Raw genomic sequence first — 17,100 nt, forward strand, 5'->3', positions numbered from 1 at the left:
TCTGTGCCTGGCACAGCGGCTGGCACACATAGGAGTGGCCGCTACTTTTACTGTTTCCCGGGTGAAACCCCTGGTTTGGGCAAGTAGAAAAATTTGTTGCTGATTTTATCAAGAGCAGCTTCAGGACAACGGTGGCAGCAGACACAGAAAAGAACACGGTGCAATGAATGCCAAGAGGGGGACCAGAGAGCTAGAAAGACAGGCAGGTCAGGACACAGGCTCTTAGGCTGAAATGAGGGCATCAGCGGGGATTTCTGTCCTGATACTAAGATTTCACATCGTATGTCCAGCCAAGCTAAACAAAGAAGAAAAGATAAAGGATGGTCATTTTTTTCTCTTCCGTGGGTGGCAAGAAGCCCTGCTTTCCTAACTGGAGGCCGCACTGGGGTCCCATCGATGCAGGCTGTATTGCGGGTGGCCACAGGTTCCAACCTGCAGCCCAAACTGTACTTCTTCTTCCACTGAGTCAAGATAAAAAGATGATGGATCTGGCCAGCCGCAGACTTCAAAGGGGCTGTGGGAGGTCTTCAGGGTAATGCACCTCTGTTAAGGCGATTATATTTCTATAAGAGATACGGATCCAACCTCTTTCTGGACTCTAGAATCTAGAGGATTTTCTGATGGTGTACTTTACAGAGCTTTAGAGAGGTCTATTCACACATAATTTTAATGAAAGATGAAAGCGCACAGAAAGAAGGTAAATATACTGTCTTCACTGGCTAACCAGGGAGGCAAGAAATCCAATAAGTGCTTCATTTTAGGAAGGCTTTTCAGATATCAAAATGTGAGCTCGGGGCTTCAGCCTGGTCCCAGGCAGCTGAAGTCCCACCCTCCCTAGCTTCTCTTCAGTGTTGTAATCACCTTCTTCTCCTGCCCAGGGACAAAGGCACCTAGTCTGGACACCACTGCTCAGGTTACAAAGCATCTGCTCTCAGGCAGCTTGGTTTCTATGGCCTATCTTCATGCTTCGCTGTGTTTCTGGATGGTGAATACGCCCATATGTGTATGTTAAACATTGAAGCTTTATTTATTTGTATAAACAGAATTCTCTTCTTCAGGCCCATTTCCTCAGTAAAATGCTCAGGGCAAACTTTCTTTTGTGGTTCCCTTTTGTTTCTAATTGCTTTTTACTGTGCCCCACTCTGTGGAATTTCTGAGGTTTCCCGGAGTCCTCAAAGCCCCTCCCTTCAGTGCCAGCTTCACAGGAGAGACTAATTTGTAATGAGGACCTCTGCATACCTAATCAGCTACATACTCAGGGGTAATGCCCCAAATTAACTTAACCTTTGCAGCATCTTGTTCTCCCACTGAAAGCTGAAAGAATAGAGTGATATTCCATTGCATTTTCTTCACAATTTCCTGAATTAAGATGACCATCCTTTTATTATTCTAAGAGAAACAGTATTTAGTTATATAGAGATGTTACATTTCTGAAACCTAAAATAAAATGCAACTTTTGAATGTTCAATATAAAGCCAGTCCTTTATTTAGCACTTGGATTTATATTGTTTTTAAGCATCATACAGAACAGGGATCATAATTTTCTATCTGGAGGTGGACTGAATATTGTTCTGAAATATTGTACTTAATAGGAAAAGTAACTGAACACTTTCAAAGCATTCTTTTTTTTCAAGAGGGATTTTTGGATTCACCAAGGAAGGAATCAACCTTGGTGAATCCAAAAATTCACTATCTTTTTTCTTTTCCTTTTAAATGACAAATTATGAACTGCTTGGAATATTTGTATCAAGTAAGAATTTGCCATTGAGCTTTTGTTCTAGCCTCACAGCACACCCTGAAAATATCAATAGTTTCTCATTTTCTAATGCAGAATCAACAGTATGAGAATATCCTTGTGAGATTGCAGGGATCTTTGCATCTCAGAGCAGGACTTTCACAAGTGTGAATGAGAGCAAAGAGGTTTATAACTGGGACTGGAAACACTTCAGCTGTGAGCTGTAATGTTGGATTTGAGTCCAGAGTGACATTTATGCTCTTAACAGGAATCAACTGTGCCCAGTAATCAGCACAGAGAGGAAAAAGAGTGAGGCAGTCCGCGGGGAGGAGGTCACTGACTCTTCATTCTTACAATACCCCGATAACTGCTGGCGTATTTTAAGCACAGACTGGCACAGATTTCCCAATGGTCTACTGCCATCCAACTTAGAGCATATTTTAACCTACACACGGCTACCCTGAGAACGCTTTCTAGTTAGATATTCAGTGCTGAGTTATAACTATTAATTTTTTTTTTTTTTTTTTTGCGGTACGCAGGCCTCTCACTGTTGTGGCCTCTCCCGTTGTGGAGCACAGGCTCTGGACGCGCAGGCTCAACGGCCATGGCTCATGGGCCCAGCCGCTCCGCGGCATGTGGGATCCTCCCGGACCAGGCACGAACCCGCGTCCCCTGCATCGGCAGGCGGACTCTCAACCACTGCGTCACCGGGGAAGCCCCATAACTATTAATTTTGCCATATAATATTTTCCTTAGTTTCAACACTTAATTATTATATTCAGTTTCAGCAAGTAAATTAAAATAGGATCAAACAATTATGTTTGGTAGCCTCAAGTGACTTTCAAATGATTAAAAAAATACACCAAACAAGCAATATTGTGGTGATTTTGTATGCAGCAAAACCAGCTACGCTGCGGGGATTATTAACAGAGAAAAAACAGACCGCAAATCAGCCATTTAACATGAACTCTTACCCTTTGGAGCTCAGTTTCAAGGTCACTTTCTGGGGAAAGCTCAGTTTCAAAGTCACTTTCTGGCCTCCCAGCCGACGGGACGGCTTTCCTTTTGCTCCCCCAGCCTGCTCTGTGAGCCTCTGCCGTCCCTTGGCGTCTGCTGCTCTGGGGTGGGGCTGTCTGCTCCCCTCAGGCACCTGAGGATGGCCCACGCCTTTCTCGATTTGTCTCTCTTATAATGACTAGCACGTGGTCTCAGGTGAACCCTATGAAGTTGTCATTTTTTTTAAGGGTCAAAAATGGCTCAATATCAGCAATTTCATAGGGTTTGATCTAAAAGCTGCTGAAATCCATGATTGTTAAAGGAATGAGCAAATGAATTCATGTACAGCAACGAGGAAGAAGCCAGTTTTATAAAGAAGGATCACTGTCCCAGCCTCTCGACACACGGAGAACTCAGGAGACTTTTCAGAGAGCCGAGGTACTCAGAGCCAGGCATGGAGGCCTTTGAAGACCTTGGAGGAGAACCACGGATGTGACTAGAGATGCAGCGAGAGACTCCTATGGCGTGGCAAACACGTCACAGATCTTGTGAAGTTCAGCTTCGAGGAGGGAAGGGTTAGGACTTCGTTTTGGCAACAGAAAATTGGCTCAAACTGCAAGCAGTGAGATGAGAAGGAAAGACTTCTTGAGAGGACAGAATGATTATTAGGGACAGCTGGGAAGCTTCTCCATCTGGTCTTTGGTAAGAGTTTCCCTCATCTATCCCTAATGACTTAGGGGTAAGTCTCATTTAGCTGGAAAATGAGGGTAAATGACCTCTCAAGGGCTTTTCTGGTCACAAGGACTCTGACCCAAAGGCTGGGCGAGTACAGAGCCTAAGTAAGGCCACGTGACAAGAAGAGACAGTGGGCAAGCAGCAGCCACTCAAACTCCTCCTCCGGCATAAGACTCGGCTATTGTACTGTGGAGTAACTCACACACCCTGGCCAGGTCTGCACAGCACAAAGCAATGCCCTCTCTCTCTATTCCTCTGGCCCTGGCTGGTATCTAGGCACTGTGGCAGACTGTTCTACCAGGATAGCCTATCTACACAGCAGCCTTACTGGAATGCCCAGTGGACCAAGGCGGTGGTTCTCAAACTTTCCAGAGCATTCAAATAACATGGAGTGCTTGGTAAATAACAGACTGTTGGGTGCCACCCCTAGAGTTTCTGATGCAGTAAGCGCTACAGACCGAATGTTTGCATCCCCCCGAAGTTCATTTGTTGAACCCTAACGCCCAGTGTGATGGTATTAGGAGGTGGGGCCTTTGCGGGGTGCTTAGGTCATGAGGGTGGAGCCTTCATGAGTGGGATTATGTGTTTATAAAAGAGGCCTGAAAGAGCTCACTTGCCCCCTCTGCCAGGAGGGCATGGTGAAAAGACGGCCATCTATGACCCAGGAGAAGTGCCCTCGCCAGATACCAAGTCTGCCAGTGCCTTCATCTTGGACTTCCCAGCCTCCAGAACTATGAGAAATAAATTTCTCCCAGTATACAGTATTTTTGTTCCAGCAGCCCAAATAGACCGAGACAGTACGTCTGTGGTAGGGCCTAAGATTTTGCATTTCTAGCAAGTTCCCAGATGCTGCTGATGCTGCCAGTCTGGGGACCACACTTTGAGAACTTCTGCTCTAAAGATGCAGTTGATGAATTTGATTGAAAGTCACTGTCAGAACTGTTCTCTGCTGCTATACATATAGACTCAGTTGTACTGCATCTTAACATTAATTCAGAGAGACATTAATTTATCAAAACACACTATGCTCCACTTGACAAGTGATTTCCAAAAATCCTTAGTTAGCAGTTAGCTGCAGCTCTTGGTCTTCAGAGCAATTAACTAGTATTTAATTCACCCTTGGTTCCTCGGGGACTGTGAAAGTATAAAACATTCTGCACATAAAATAAAGAGTTTGGGTCCTGAAGACAGATTCTAGAGTTATGTCTAGAATAGATGTTGACCAGATAGAGCTGATAAGCCCAGAGGTCATGCTGGAGATGTATGTTTTCTCGTAAAAGTTCCCCAGTTCACCCTCAACTAGGAACACATCCAAGATATTAAGTTATGCCCCTGAGAGGTGTGACAAGCAAACATCAACGCGTCTTCTTGGACTGCTTCTGGGAGTAAAAATTGGAACAATGTTTTTGTAAGGCAGTTTGGCAATACTTACCCAGAGTTTCAAGATGTGTATACTCTTTGACCCAGTCATTCTACATTTAGTGGCTTATTCTAAAGACATAATCGGACCAGCTGAAAAAGACTGAGGTATAGGGATGTTACCCAAAGTATTGGTTATAACTGGAAAAAATTGAAAATGACCTAATGACCAAAAAGGGGAACTGGTTAAATAAGTTTGGTTCAGTTATGGATTGGAATATTGTTCAACCAGTGCAAATAATATTGGGGACGAACAGTTATTGGAATAAAAATGTTTCAAAGTATATTGTATTTAAAAATAGATTATAAACAGGCTCAGAATATTTCCATTTTTTGTCGAAAGGTGATGCCTGTAAGTGCATAACTAATCAGTCTGGAGGATTATGTACAAACGAGGTGTTAACAGAGGGGTGTTTACCACTTCTGGGTGGTAAAACTACAGTTGTTTTTATTTCTCTTTTCTATATCCCTATTTGAAAGTTGAATAATAGTGAATGTGTATCGCTTTTGTAAGAAGCAACTGTAAAGTTTAAAAAATTTAAGATTTTTTAAGTTAGCAAAGTCAACCGTAAACATGTGCAAAAACACACGGACTTTTTCAGTCTATCACATTTAAGTACAGCTTCAGAGCGTGTGTGTGTGTGTGTGCGTGTGCGTGTGTGTGTGTGTGTGTGTGTGTGTGTGTGTGTGTGTGGTGTCATCCTGAATTTATGAAGGGACCCAATGATAAGCTCCTTCCTCCAGGGCCTCCTCTACTCACTACAGTAAGAGCACAGGAGGGTATGTTTGGATTTCTGTCTTAGCTCCACCCTTTTCAAACTATGTGGCTAGGTATTTTAACCTCCCTTTGTCTTAGTTACTTCATCTGTAAAATGGGTATGTTAATATAGCATCTCTTTTGTGGAGCTGTTGTGAGATGACATAATTCCGTGCCTAGCATGTAGTGAACATCAATAGATTTGGGCTATTACTGTTATTCTGAGGATTAATGCTTTCGCTTAGCTTTTCAAAGCACAGCACCCCACTGGCAAAGGAGGGCAGAATTAAAATCAAAATCTGTCAGCGTAACTGAATAACCTCTGCGGAACATACTCGGACTGCAGTGAAACGGTGGCTGCAACAGGGAATGTTCAGCAGAACAATGTATCTGAACCAAAAACAACTGACTCACTATGTTTAGAAAGAGGGCTTCAGACAAGTGGAAATTAAAGACAGAAGAGGCGCATGACATCTTTCAGTGATGTGGAGCAGTGAGGGTGTTACATGGGAGAAAAGCCAGTAACGAGAGTAATAAAAACAAAAATAAAAAGTGAAGAGAACTGGGGCATGAAGATGATATGGGATACGGTGATTGGGACCGTTTGGTGTTCCACTGGGTAGACTCCTAGGAAAATACAATACTCACGAAGCAAAAAGTACACATGAGCAAAGCACAGTGACAGGGGTTAGAAGGGCAGCTGTTTCGTTGTGTGTATTGCTATCTTAATACACACACACAGACACACACACCACATTCAAGGGCTTAGACCTGTGTTTACCTGCCTCGTGCAGTACTTTTGAGAGAGTGAAAGATAAAACTTGATTCTTTCCTGAAACTTGGGCAACAGAAACTTTTAAAAAACAGTTGTTTTTAGGTTTTTTTCCCAGCCTGGTACCTAAGAAGTAGTCCCTGAAATTATTTCTGAAAATGACAGTTCCTCAGAGAAGGGATTTGTATGAGGACGGAAGGACTAAACATGACTTCGAGCCTCTCCTAAGGAAAGAGCCTCTTAATTTAACATTTCTACCTGATTCTAAAATCTACCTTTTTTCAAGCTTTCCAATCCATTCTCTGCCATTAATTTCTTTCCTTGCAAACACAGAAAAAAGATGGTCTTCACACTTCAACCAAGGCACAGATGAGTATTTGGAAATCTATATTAAAATTCAACTTTAGAATTGTTTCCAGATTAAAAGTTTAAAGAGCATATAAAGTTAAAGGGAACAGACTCAACAAGAAGTCTGAACCATGGTGAAACTGTCTAAACCTTTTGGGAAATAGAGGTTCCAAAACCGAAGTACACTGGAAGATTTGCTTATTCCTGACTTAAACATAATTTTAAAATATTTCCTTTCTTACATCAGAAAGGCCGATTTCTACCTTATTACAGTTGAGAACAGATATTTCTTTTTCTTTTGTTTTTTTTTTTTAGGGAAATGTCCTTGAACGCAAACACCTGTGACACCTGTGAACATTTCTAACCGTCAACTATGGGATTAGGGGAAAGTCAGATTTCAGAGTATTAAATTGAATAGAATGGCCTACCACTTACAGTAGCAGATGTTTCCTTATGGTACATTTAATGAGGGAAGTGAGAGAGTGCTATATATTAGTGATAAATATTCCCTGGGGCAAAAGTCAGGGTTAGGGGATGGGGTATGAGTAAGTCTAGGGAGGCAAAATGGAATAGTAGGACCTCCTGTTGCCAGAACAAATCCCTCACTTCACCAAACACTGTACCTCGTAGAATCTTGAAGTGGGAGCTAATCATGCCAAAGAGAACTGAAAGGCCCAAGCAATCTATTTATTGCTTTGTAAAGTTCAGTCCTGTGGACACATTAGTTAAAAGAAGCAACTCCCAATAGAATTAGGAACAAATTACCTCGCCTAAATATGAAATGCAAAATTACATGTAACATCGTATCTACAGTGTTCCTTCATTTTTTTCTTGCTTTTGGCAATGACCTTTAAAAATTGGAAAGAAGAGTGCAGGGTCCCTAAGTTTCTGAATACTCTCATATATACTGTATACATAGAAAATCAGGGTAAGGTCCCCATCAGAGGTGGGGAAAAACAAATGAAATGATCCAAAGCAAATCTATCCATCGATTTACTTGTTTTTCCAACGTTTGGAGGAAGAGGTCACGTGTTTTAAGATTTTACTGAGCTAGGCCCTTCACAGGCATTACTTCATGGAACCATCACAGCTACTTCGTAAGGTAGCTATTATCAGCAGACCCTGGGGACACAGCACACACGGTTCCTGCCTTCTAAGGGGCACAGGGCAGGTGTGACCAGACGTCACACAGTGTTATGTGAGGTGTGACAGAGGGAAGGTTCCATGTTCTGTGGGGAATATGTTAGGGGAGGATCGTGTTCAGGACCGTAGAGCTAGGATTCCTCTCAGGAACCCTTTTAGAAAGGAAGACTCTGGCTCTGAGCCCAAATCTAGCTGGAAAACCCAACCAGGAACATAAAGGCAGCACGAAATGAATGTGTTCAGATTAAACGGATATCTGTCACAACTCCTGACATATTATTAATATGTTTTAAATTTTTAATTTTAAATAGACATGTCTGTAAAGCTATCATGGGAAAGGAAATAAGCAGCCCAGTTGTACCACTAAGGTGCAAAATAATTCACAGAAATGATCCTTCCTAAAAGGATGCCTCAGTAGCAAGACATGGATAGTCTCGTAGGCTTTTATTTAAAAAAAAAACTCTAAAAGATAAGGCAAAAACTACAATTTTACTTACAAAATGATCAGGGTTTCTTGCAAGTTTCTATTGATTCTTTCTCACTAAACACAATTCAGAAGATAATTCTTCCGGGGATGGGGGGAATCTTACAATGAAAACCTGCATAAAAGTGTTTACAGCAGCTCTATTCATAAATGCCAAAACTTGGAAACAACCAGGATGGCCTTCAATAGGTGAACGGATAAACAAACTGTGGTACATCCATACAATGGAATATTACTCAGTGATTAAAAGAAGTGAGCTATCAAGCCACCAGAGACACAGAGGAACCTTAAATGCATTCTGCTAAGTGAAAGAAGCCAGTCTGAAAAGGCTACATACTGTATGATTCCAACTACATGACATTCTGGAAAAGACAAAACTGTGGATGTAACAAGAAGGTCAGGGTTGTCAGGTGTTACGGTAGCAGCAGAGAGAAGGGGTGAGTAGGTGGAGCACAAGGGATTTTTAGGCTGTGAAACTATTCTGTACGGTATCGTAATGGTGGACACATGACATCATGCACTTGTCAGAACCCAAAACACTGTATGACATAAAGAACGAATACTAATGTAAACCATGGACTTCAGTTAATAATAATATATCAATATTGGTTCATAACTGTGACAAACATACCGCACTAATGCAAGATGTTAGTAACAGGGGAAACTGTGAGGGTGGTGGTGATGGAAGGACCTTTCTGTGCTTTATGTCCCATTTTCTTGTGAACCCGAAACTTCTCTAAAAGTTAAGTCTATTAATTAAAAAATCTTAAGACAGTTTGAAGAGGAAAGAGACTGGTTAACCTGAACAAACAAAGAGAGAAGTGATTCCATACTGCAGAATGATATGAATGACTATCATCTCACACATGTCTGTTAGTTATGGTGTATTTTTAATTGAAATAATAGGTGTATAATAGAACACCAGGAGAGTAGTGTAGAATTATCTTTATTTCAGAACTGATGGGACCTTAGAGATGAATAAACAGGTTTAGATAAACTCAGAAAATAACCAATCATGACTATCAGAGAAGGGAAAACTGTGTTTGGTTTCTGCTGGGGCAAACTGAATGTGTTAAAGTAAGTGTTATGGAAAAAAAACATTTATAGTTGCTAAGGATGCAAAAAAAACTCCTGAAATTTTTATTTATGTTAGTACATTGGAATGTAGCCCAAATTACTACATATGTTTGTTAGCTAAATGGTTTAATTTAGTTGGTACTAATCTTACACACTCTTTGAGGGTTTCTAAAGTTCTTTCTTTATCAACATAAATGATCCACCTTTTCAGCTATTTTAAAATTCAGGACAATAAATGTTCCACTGGCACATGTGAGAGGTGTTACAGCCTGGGGATTCGAGTATGGGTGGTGGAGTTAGACTGCCTGGGTTCAAATCCTGGTTCCACTACTCACTGGCTGGGTGACCTTGGGCAAGTTACTTAACCTTCCTTGGCCTTTGTCTCCCCATATGGAAAGTGGGGACAATAGCAATACTTATCTCATGATTAAATGAATTAATGTACATTTCACTTGTGCAGGGCCCGGCCCACAGCTCTCAACTGTTAACTGTTATTAATCCCAATAAACTGATTTTAGGAGACCACGCCTGATGGCAACATGAAGACACCTCTATGGTGATACTTCTGCTACTCCTAGAATTACTGTTAACATGTTGGCCTCCTCCACTGAATCGTACTCAGTGACAGCAGGAGCCGAATTGTAGTCATCTTTGTTAACAAAAACACATTTAAGGAAACAGTTCTCAGAATAAGGAACTACACTGATTTACTTCTTACTGGGAAAGAAATTTTAATTTCAGCTAAAATTCATACTGTTGAATTGAAAACTTTTTTTTTTTCAATTGAACTGAAAGAGGAAACCAGGTAAAGTTTTAGTGCACCATACTTTGGCACAGTGACATTACGGTATATCAATTTTAAGATCATCTGTGCCCTCAAGTATTTCCCCTGGGGAGACTGGATTACACTGGGACCTTTGGCTGAAATGCAACCATGTTGAAAAGAGAGAAAACAGCAACTGGATGTTCAAACTGAACATCAACTGCAAGTTGAGATCCACACCATTTTTAGTTGGTGAGAGCTCTAATTCACAATTCAATACTTCCACGTAACAGATCAAATCTGCGCTTCTGGTTGTGAAAGGCTCTGGTGAACCCAGTGAGTGCAACTTCAGCTACTGTATCAAAGACTGATGTTTGTTTAATCAAGATGGGAAATAAGGGTTTATGATATCCTAAGAAGCAATAAAGTTCTCATCTTCACGCAAACTACCCAAAATAACACCAAGGGCAGCAAACTGGATAAACACCCCAAAGAACAGAAGACTGGCTTCTAAATAGATGGCCTTTTCATTTTAAGCAACAGACAAGTATTTAACTAAATTATTCTCCACCGAGACTATTAAAATGGTTTTGCTATTGCTATCCAAATGAAATTTCAGATCCACTTAATTTTAAGAAATTGACCGAAATTCAAATCACAGATTTGGTGTATTTTAAATGGTGCTATGTGCTCTATGCGCTATTTGTGCTCATTACCACATCGAAGTGGCTGGACTCAGATGTATTAAATCAGAGATGCCAAGTTAATTTCTTAGACATCTTCATAAATAGCTCTAAAATTATTATGAGGCTTGATGATTGAAAACCTTTCCCATTTCTTACTGTTCACTGGTGACATAATTTAGATCAGATAGATATTTAGTATACAAGATTCCCAGAATTATAAAACCAGGAAGAACCCTAATGGGCATCCAGTCCAACGTCCTTACTTTCTAAGAAAATGAGGCCCAGAAGAAGCAGATGAATGTAGTAGTTAAAAGCTTGGGATCTGGAGTCAGACAGACCCAGTCCCAGATTGGCAAGTTATTCACTGCTGGACCTTGAGAAAGTTATTTAAGCTCTCTAAACCTCAGTTTCTCCATCTGCAAAATGGGATCAACAATTGTACTAATCTTTATAGCTTTGTAGTAAAGACTGGATGAGCTGAACACTCAAAGTATTCAGCACAGAAGACTGGCACACTGTAACTACTCAGTAAATGCTACCAGTTATTATTATTATGACTAAAAACTGACTCCTAAGGCAAGTAAGCAGCAACAGAACTAGAACTTGAGTTGCTGCACGCGTCACAGTGTTTTTCATCTAAACAGTACCTGGGATAAAGATTCACTGGTCCTGACAATTTAAGTATAACTACATCAAATAGAAGGATAACTGTTTCAGTTTTTCTGCTACTGAAATGATCAAAATATTAAAATGACGATTACAAAAAAAAATGACGATTACATTACTGAGGTGTCAAATTCATGAAGATTCACATGTATTGAGCTTTTCATGAGCAATGGACATTACATGTTTACCTTTGTAACTGTTAAATTATATGCTTTTAAGTATTTCCCATCAAAAGGTGCTCATATAAAATAAATGACAAAAGTTAGGGTTCACTTGCTAATGATCTTAAATTTGACCCTGATTAGTTGCTATATGGACTAAGTCCGATATTCTTAATTTGTATCATCAGTCAGATATCACCATATATCCTCTACACATGTGCTATGGAGGAAGAAGAATAGGGACACATGAAAGAAAAAGGTCACATGGATCTGCAGTGTGAGTGAGAATCGGTTTGGCTAATACAGACTCCTCAGAACTCAGCAGCCACCAATCACAGACATTTGGAATTGCCGTTTCTGTCAACATTGTGTCCTTATATGATTCAGCTCAGAGCTGAATGTTTTTCTTACATTAAAAAATGAATAATTAAGAAGGCTCATAAGGAAAATGAGCTTTTTATAATATGCTCTCAATATTCTCCATTTGTTAATTTTTAGTTAGTTGGCAGTCTTTTCAGTAAATATTCTCAGGCTGTCAAGTGAGTGCTTAAAACATTTTCTTGTAGTAAACTAAAGGTCATTTTTCTCCTAATCTGGAGAATGATCAATGTATATAAAATTACTTTAACTCTTTAAAAATAAGAGTAACTGAATTAAATAGACATCAGCTCAAACTACAGTGACATAAGCTCAAATATAAAAACATGAAAAAAACCCAAACACCTTTTTATATAACACCAATGTGATTCAGCAGACCAACAGATGAAGAAAATAGTAATCTGAAAAGTGGCAATCTGTACCCACAGCCAGTATTTAGTATTTCAGTGACTAGAAATAAAATGGTTTGGCAAACTTACCCGCATTTTTGCACAAGCATCTTGGGTTGATTCTGTCCCCCTGAGCTCTTTTATCAGCATAGAACCTAAATACTGAAATACAAAAAAAATTTAACGATTTATGAAAAACAGAATATAAATATGAGTAGCAATTTAAAAGCAGACTGTAGAAGTACTACTGGCCAGGTTTCCTGGCTGTAGGCTGCTGCATAACTTTTAAAAACTAACGGTAACTAATTCTAACAAATAAATGCACGTATAGAGAGAATGCAGCAGAATTAAGCACAGTTCTGAAAGCTGTAAATTGCTCTTTATAATAAAACTGTAGCAGTTTCTAAAGACGCCATCTTTCAGATCATATTTAACTGCAAAACGGGGGCATCTAAAAATGTTTTCCCTTGTTTTTTGAGGCAGCTATGTCTGCAAAAATAAATCACATCACTATCTATGTAATTACAGGGCTGTATGAGACAGCTGAGAAGCTAAGCAACATGCACCCCATTTGGACTTAGTTGGCTGCATAGGTAATTAACGTTAGGCTGTTCTGAGGCAGAGATGCAGTTTTGGACCTTTTTCATTCACAGCTGTGTGCCCTGTGGTTGATCCACTTGAGAACAGGCTGGGAGCGTGCGGGGAGGGGGAATGTCATTCACAGTTGTTCCACAGCCCAGAGAGCTGAGTCTTTGGTGCAAACTGACACTGGAGGGGCTGAATGGGGCTGAATGTCTCCTCCCAGGAATGACCAACCACTTTGCCGTTAGGTGATCGGCTCCAATACTGCCTTGGTACAAATCGTCACGCATGCTTCAAATTCTGGCTGGGGGCGCAAATAGCTTTTAGCAAAATGTCTATTTTGTCTTTCTATCAGTTGACTCCCCTTCAACCTTTTGAAGCTTCAACGGGGTTCTTCCCATTTATCATTTTTCTCTAATTCCCTTCAAAAAACAGAAAGAGCTCTATATGTCTTTTTTAAAAGAGTGCATTAAAATAATTATTTTCCTGACATGACTGAGGAGACCCTGGCACTCTGCAAAAACTGGGTTGGGAATCAGTCCTACCGACCCGGGAGGTCTCTGACTTGAAGAGGTTGTGCAAGGGCACAATAGCAGAGGGTTTGGTCAAAGCCTTCCAAGAAAGGCTCAGGGATTTGGCATTTGAGCCTTGGAGGAGGGAGGCATTTCAATCCCCCAGTTCTGGGAAGATCACTATTGAAATGAGTCCAATGCTTCAAGATATAAGCAGTTAAAGGGGTGCAGAGAGCACAAAATGAAAAAAAACCCTAAACTACTGTGAGATAATCAGAACATCCACATCTTCATCAAATTAAGGAAAATGATCGTGGTGAAATCCCTATCTTTTAAGGTATCAGGAAACTTTGTCCTAATTGAAACATTTATTTTAAAGAGAGACAGTTGCAATGCTCTGTCCTGGGTTCAGCCACTTTCCCTGCTGTAGTCATGACAACCACCTGCCCCCAAACCAATGGTATCTTTTGAACATCTACCTGTTCATATCATTCACAATTCTCAGCTAAGCCTGATTCTCTCTCCTATTTCAAAAAAAAAAAAAAAAGCCCAGTACTGTAATATAATCCAAATGATGACAATGAAAAGAATCTGGTATTTATATAGAGCAGTAGACCCAATGTTTTGAGATTTGTAAGTGGAAATGTCTATATGTGCTGTATTTATACTCATTTCCATTTTAAGATAGCAGTTTATCACATTTAATTTAAAATATACAACTATATAAGGAGATAAAACAGACCTTGCGCTTACAAGATTAAAAGGGTTATAAAGCTCTATTTATTTGGACTTTCTCTGTGGTGAGAAGGCTACTTTAAGAAAAAAGAGAAGGGGAAAACATTTTAGGAATTTCAGTGATGGACATTTGGGGATACCTTCAATATAAAAGTAAACAGGTTAGAAATGTACCCTCTATCCCTGCTGGTACCCAAGTACTGAATTCTGGGTAACTTACAAAAGCTTTGTAATCACACGACTGGAAGATGAGCTTTTCCGGGTGGTGTTGCCAGTACTGCACTGGAGTTGAGGCTGTGGCTTCGTTTGGAGGTCGCAAGGTAATGGAAGGTTCTCCCCAGTCTCCTGTCTGAAAATCACATTTATTCTAGAGGTAACATGAGCAGTAGGCCAAGTTCATTCCCTATAGCTGGCCTGAGTTCACCTTATACCTGTGTGCTGTAAACGTGCAAATGTATATTATATGTTTGTTATGGTTTTATATGTCTTAGCGTCATATTTCCCAAAGCTGAGTTAATTTTTGAGGTATGAAAGAAGTTGACCTATTCTATTTTTCGAATGACACCCTAAGGTAAGTAATTTTAAAATAAAACACGAATATATTCATAAATGATTTACTAATTTTCTGTTCCAACAGAAAAGAACATACAATCTTTGAAAGACTTTTCTGTTTTTAAACTTGACTGAAATTTTTAGTTTGAACTGCTTTTGCATTCAGAATACACAGTTCCATCGGTTTCAGTTCCCAGTTAGGACATGTACCATGTACTCTGAATAATTTTATATCTCTGGAGAAAAGATACAGTAGGTGTGACACTAAACAGAATTTTAGAAGAAAAATATACTAACGGATGATACCTAGTTTCCCTCCTCTGAATTCATTTGTATCAATACAATACTACTGTGGTTGTCTTGGATATACTCAGCCAGCTCCCTCAGAAAACCTAAAGCATGAATGAAAAATAAATATTTAAATACCAGGTTTGGTCATACATGCACATGCATGTACTTGAGGATCCTAATCACAAATACAAGCACATTCCCATATGCTGGTATATCATATAGTACATAAATGTCCACAAAGACAGACCTAAGACAGAAGGACATTCTATCATTTTAATTATCATTTTCCATGAGGTTAACCTTGATATGTTTTATTACTGTAATGGTTTAGTATGAGCATCTATAAAGTCAAAGGCCTGTGTTGGGAGATTTCTCCTTTCGCTCGTAAAGATTCTGATTGTTCAAGATTTGGTTCTTTGTTGGACATAACTCAATCTAGACAACAGGCAGATTTCCAAAGCCACTCTCCCTCTAACTTGGATTTGGTTGGTCTTAACAGAATTATGAGAAATTACCTTTCTCAGGAGCTGGAAGAGTATAAAGAGGTCTCATGAGCTCCAAAACCAAATAAAACCTTGGCTAGAGACAAAGTTCCACAGAAGTACTGGCAAACGGGTTGGCACTAGGATTTCTTAAGGAGGACTTTCAAGAAGTCTGGGATAAGAATGCCAAATTTTGGATGTAGGTGTATGTTTTGGGGGAAAAAAGTCCATAACCTTCATTAAATTCTTTGAAATGCTCTAGAAAGTTCAAAAGGTTAAGAGCCCCAAGTCTCCAGGAGTAGCTTAAATAGGATGTGTGTTTTGGGGAAGACGACTACCGTTCCACTTTTTCCCTGTGCAGTTTGGACTTACATTACGAGGAATATGAGGTGGCTGTCATTACTGGAAAGGGTTAGGCGTACGCTTTGCCATCTGGAAATTTCTAACTGGCTTTAAAAAACAAAAGAATTCTAGAGCCCCTTAGGAATGCAAAGGCCTTGTCATAGAGGCAGAGGAATGCACAAGCCTTTTCATGAAGCAGAGAGCCTGTAGCTTTTCTCCTTAAGATGGGTGACTCTCAACCACGGGAAGAGCAAAGTGAGCCTCGTAGTATCTCCTTGGCTTCTCACCAGAGTGTGTGACCAGTCAGAACCCCTCTGCTCGTCTCTTACGCTCTGCCCTGAGCTACTCTGTGTGTTAGTTCTGTTCTAGTTGCTGATTTACTCTCACAGGGCTCCGTTCTCCCATCTCCCGTCTGTTGATATTGTTAAGGCTTTACCTGGAATACTTACTTTGGCATTTTTAAACAGAAATCCTATGTTTTATGACCCATCCCTGACTCATTCTTGAGTTTTTTCTTCATGTTTATACAAACTGTTATTTCGTGAAAGCAATAACTGATTGCAATTAATTAATTAGGAGTAAGTTTTCCTCTGGCTTCCTATTTTGATCTTTTCTTTTCCTTCTCTCTCAAATGTTTGGATCTTTATTATCTCTCCAGTCTTTATTTCAACTGGTTGTGATTTGGTCTTAAAAAAACTAGTATAAAATTAAAAATGCAGAATATGCGAATTTCCATATTATTTTGAAGCTGAGTGTAATAACCTTTAAATAAGGTAAAACTCTGGAAACATGCAGCTGTGAGTTCTTAACTAAAAGCTCTCCTCACATCTAGCAAATCATTCTCTAATCTCCCCCCATTAACCTTTTCCCCTGTTCTCCCCCTCCCTCGATAAAGCAACAACAACATAGCAAACAGGTGTCGTACATTTAAGTCACAGGTAACACTGTTAACGGAACAACAGAAGTTGGCACACAACTTTGTGGAATGATACAAAAGGAGCTGGTTGACCTCAAAAGATCCTTCGATCCAGTGTCCGCTGACGTGACAACCCAAAGCAAGCATCCAATCTTCACGTTAGCCCTGTCATCATTTAG

The 17,100-nt window shown here is 40.0% G+C and overlaps 1 protein-coding gene across 18 annotated transcripts in view; it reads right to left on the minus strand.

Moving 5' to 3' along the window:
• ANKS1B (ankyrin repeat and sterile alpha motif domain containing 1B) overlaps positions 1-17,100 on the minus strand; it is a gene marked incomplete at both ends in the record, with an annotated part of 1,159,914 nt that overhangs the window by 40,800 nt on the left and 1,102,014 nt on the right. For all 18 annotated transcript variants that reach the window (XM_082666412.1, XM_082666409.1, XM_082666411.1 and 15 more), the window contains 2 exons: positions 12,600-12,671; positions 14,559-14,687. In XM_082666412.1, the coding sequence (XP_082522538.1) occupies positions 12,600-12,671; positions 14,559-14,687 (201 nt within the window). The remainder of the gene's footprint in view (positions 1-12,599; positions 12,672-14,558; positions 14,688-17,100) is intronic.

The sequence above is a fragment of the Grampus griseus genome (genome assembly GCF_964374135.1).
Source record: "Grampus griseus genome assembly, chromosome: 11".
NCBI lineage: Eukaryota > Metazoa > Chordata > Mammalia > Artiodactyla > Delphinidae > Grampus > Grampus griseus.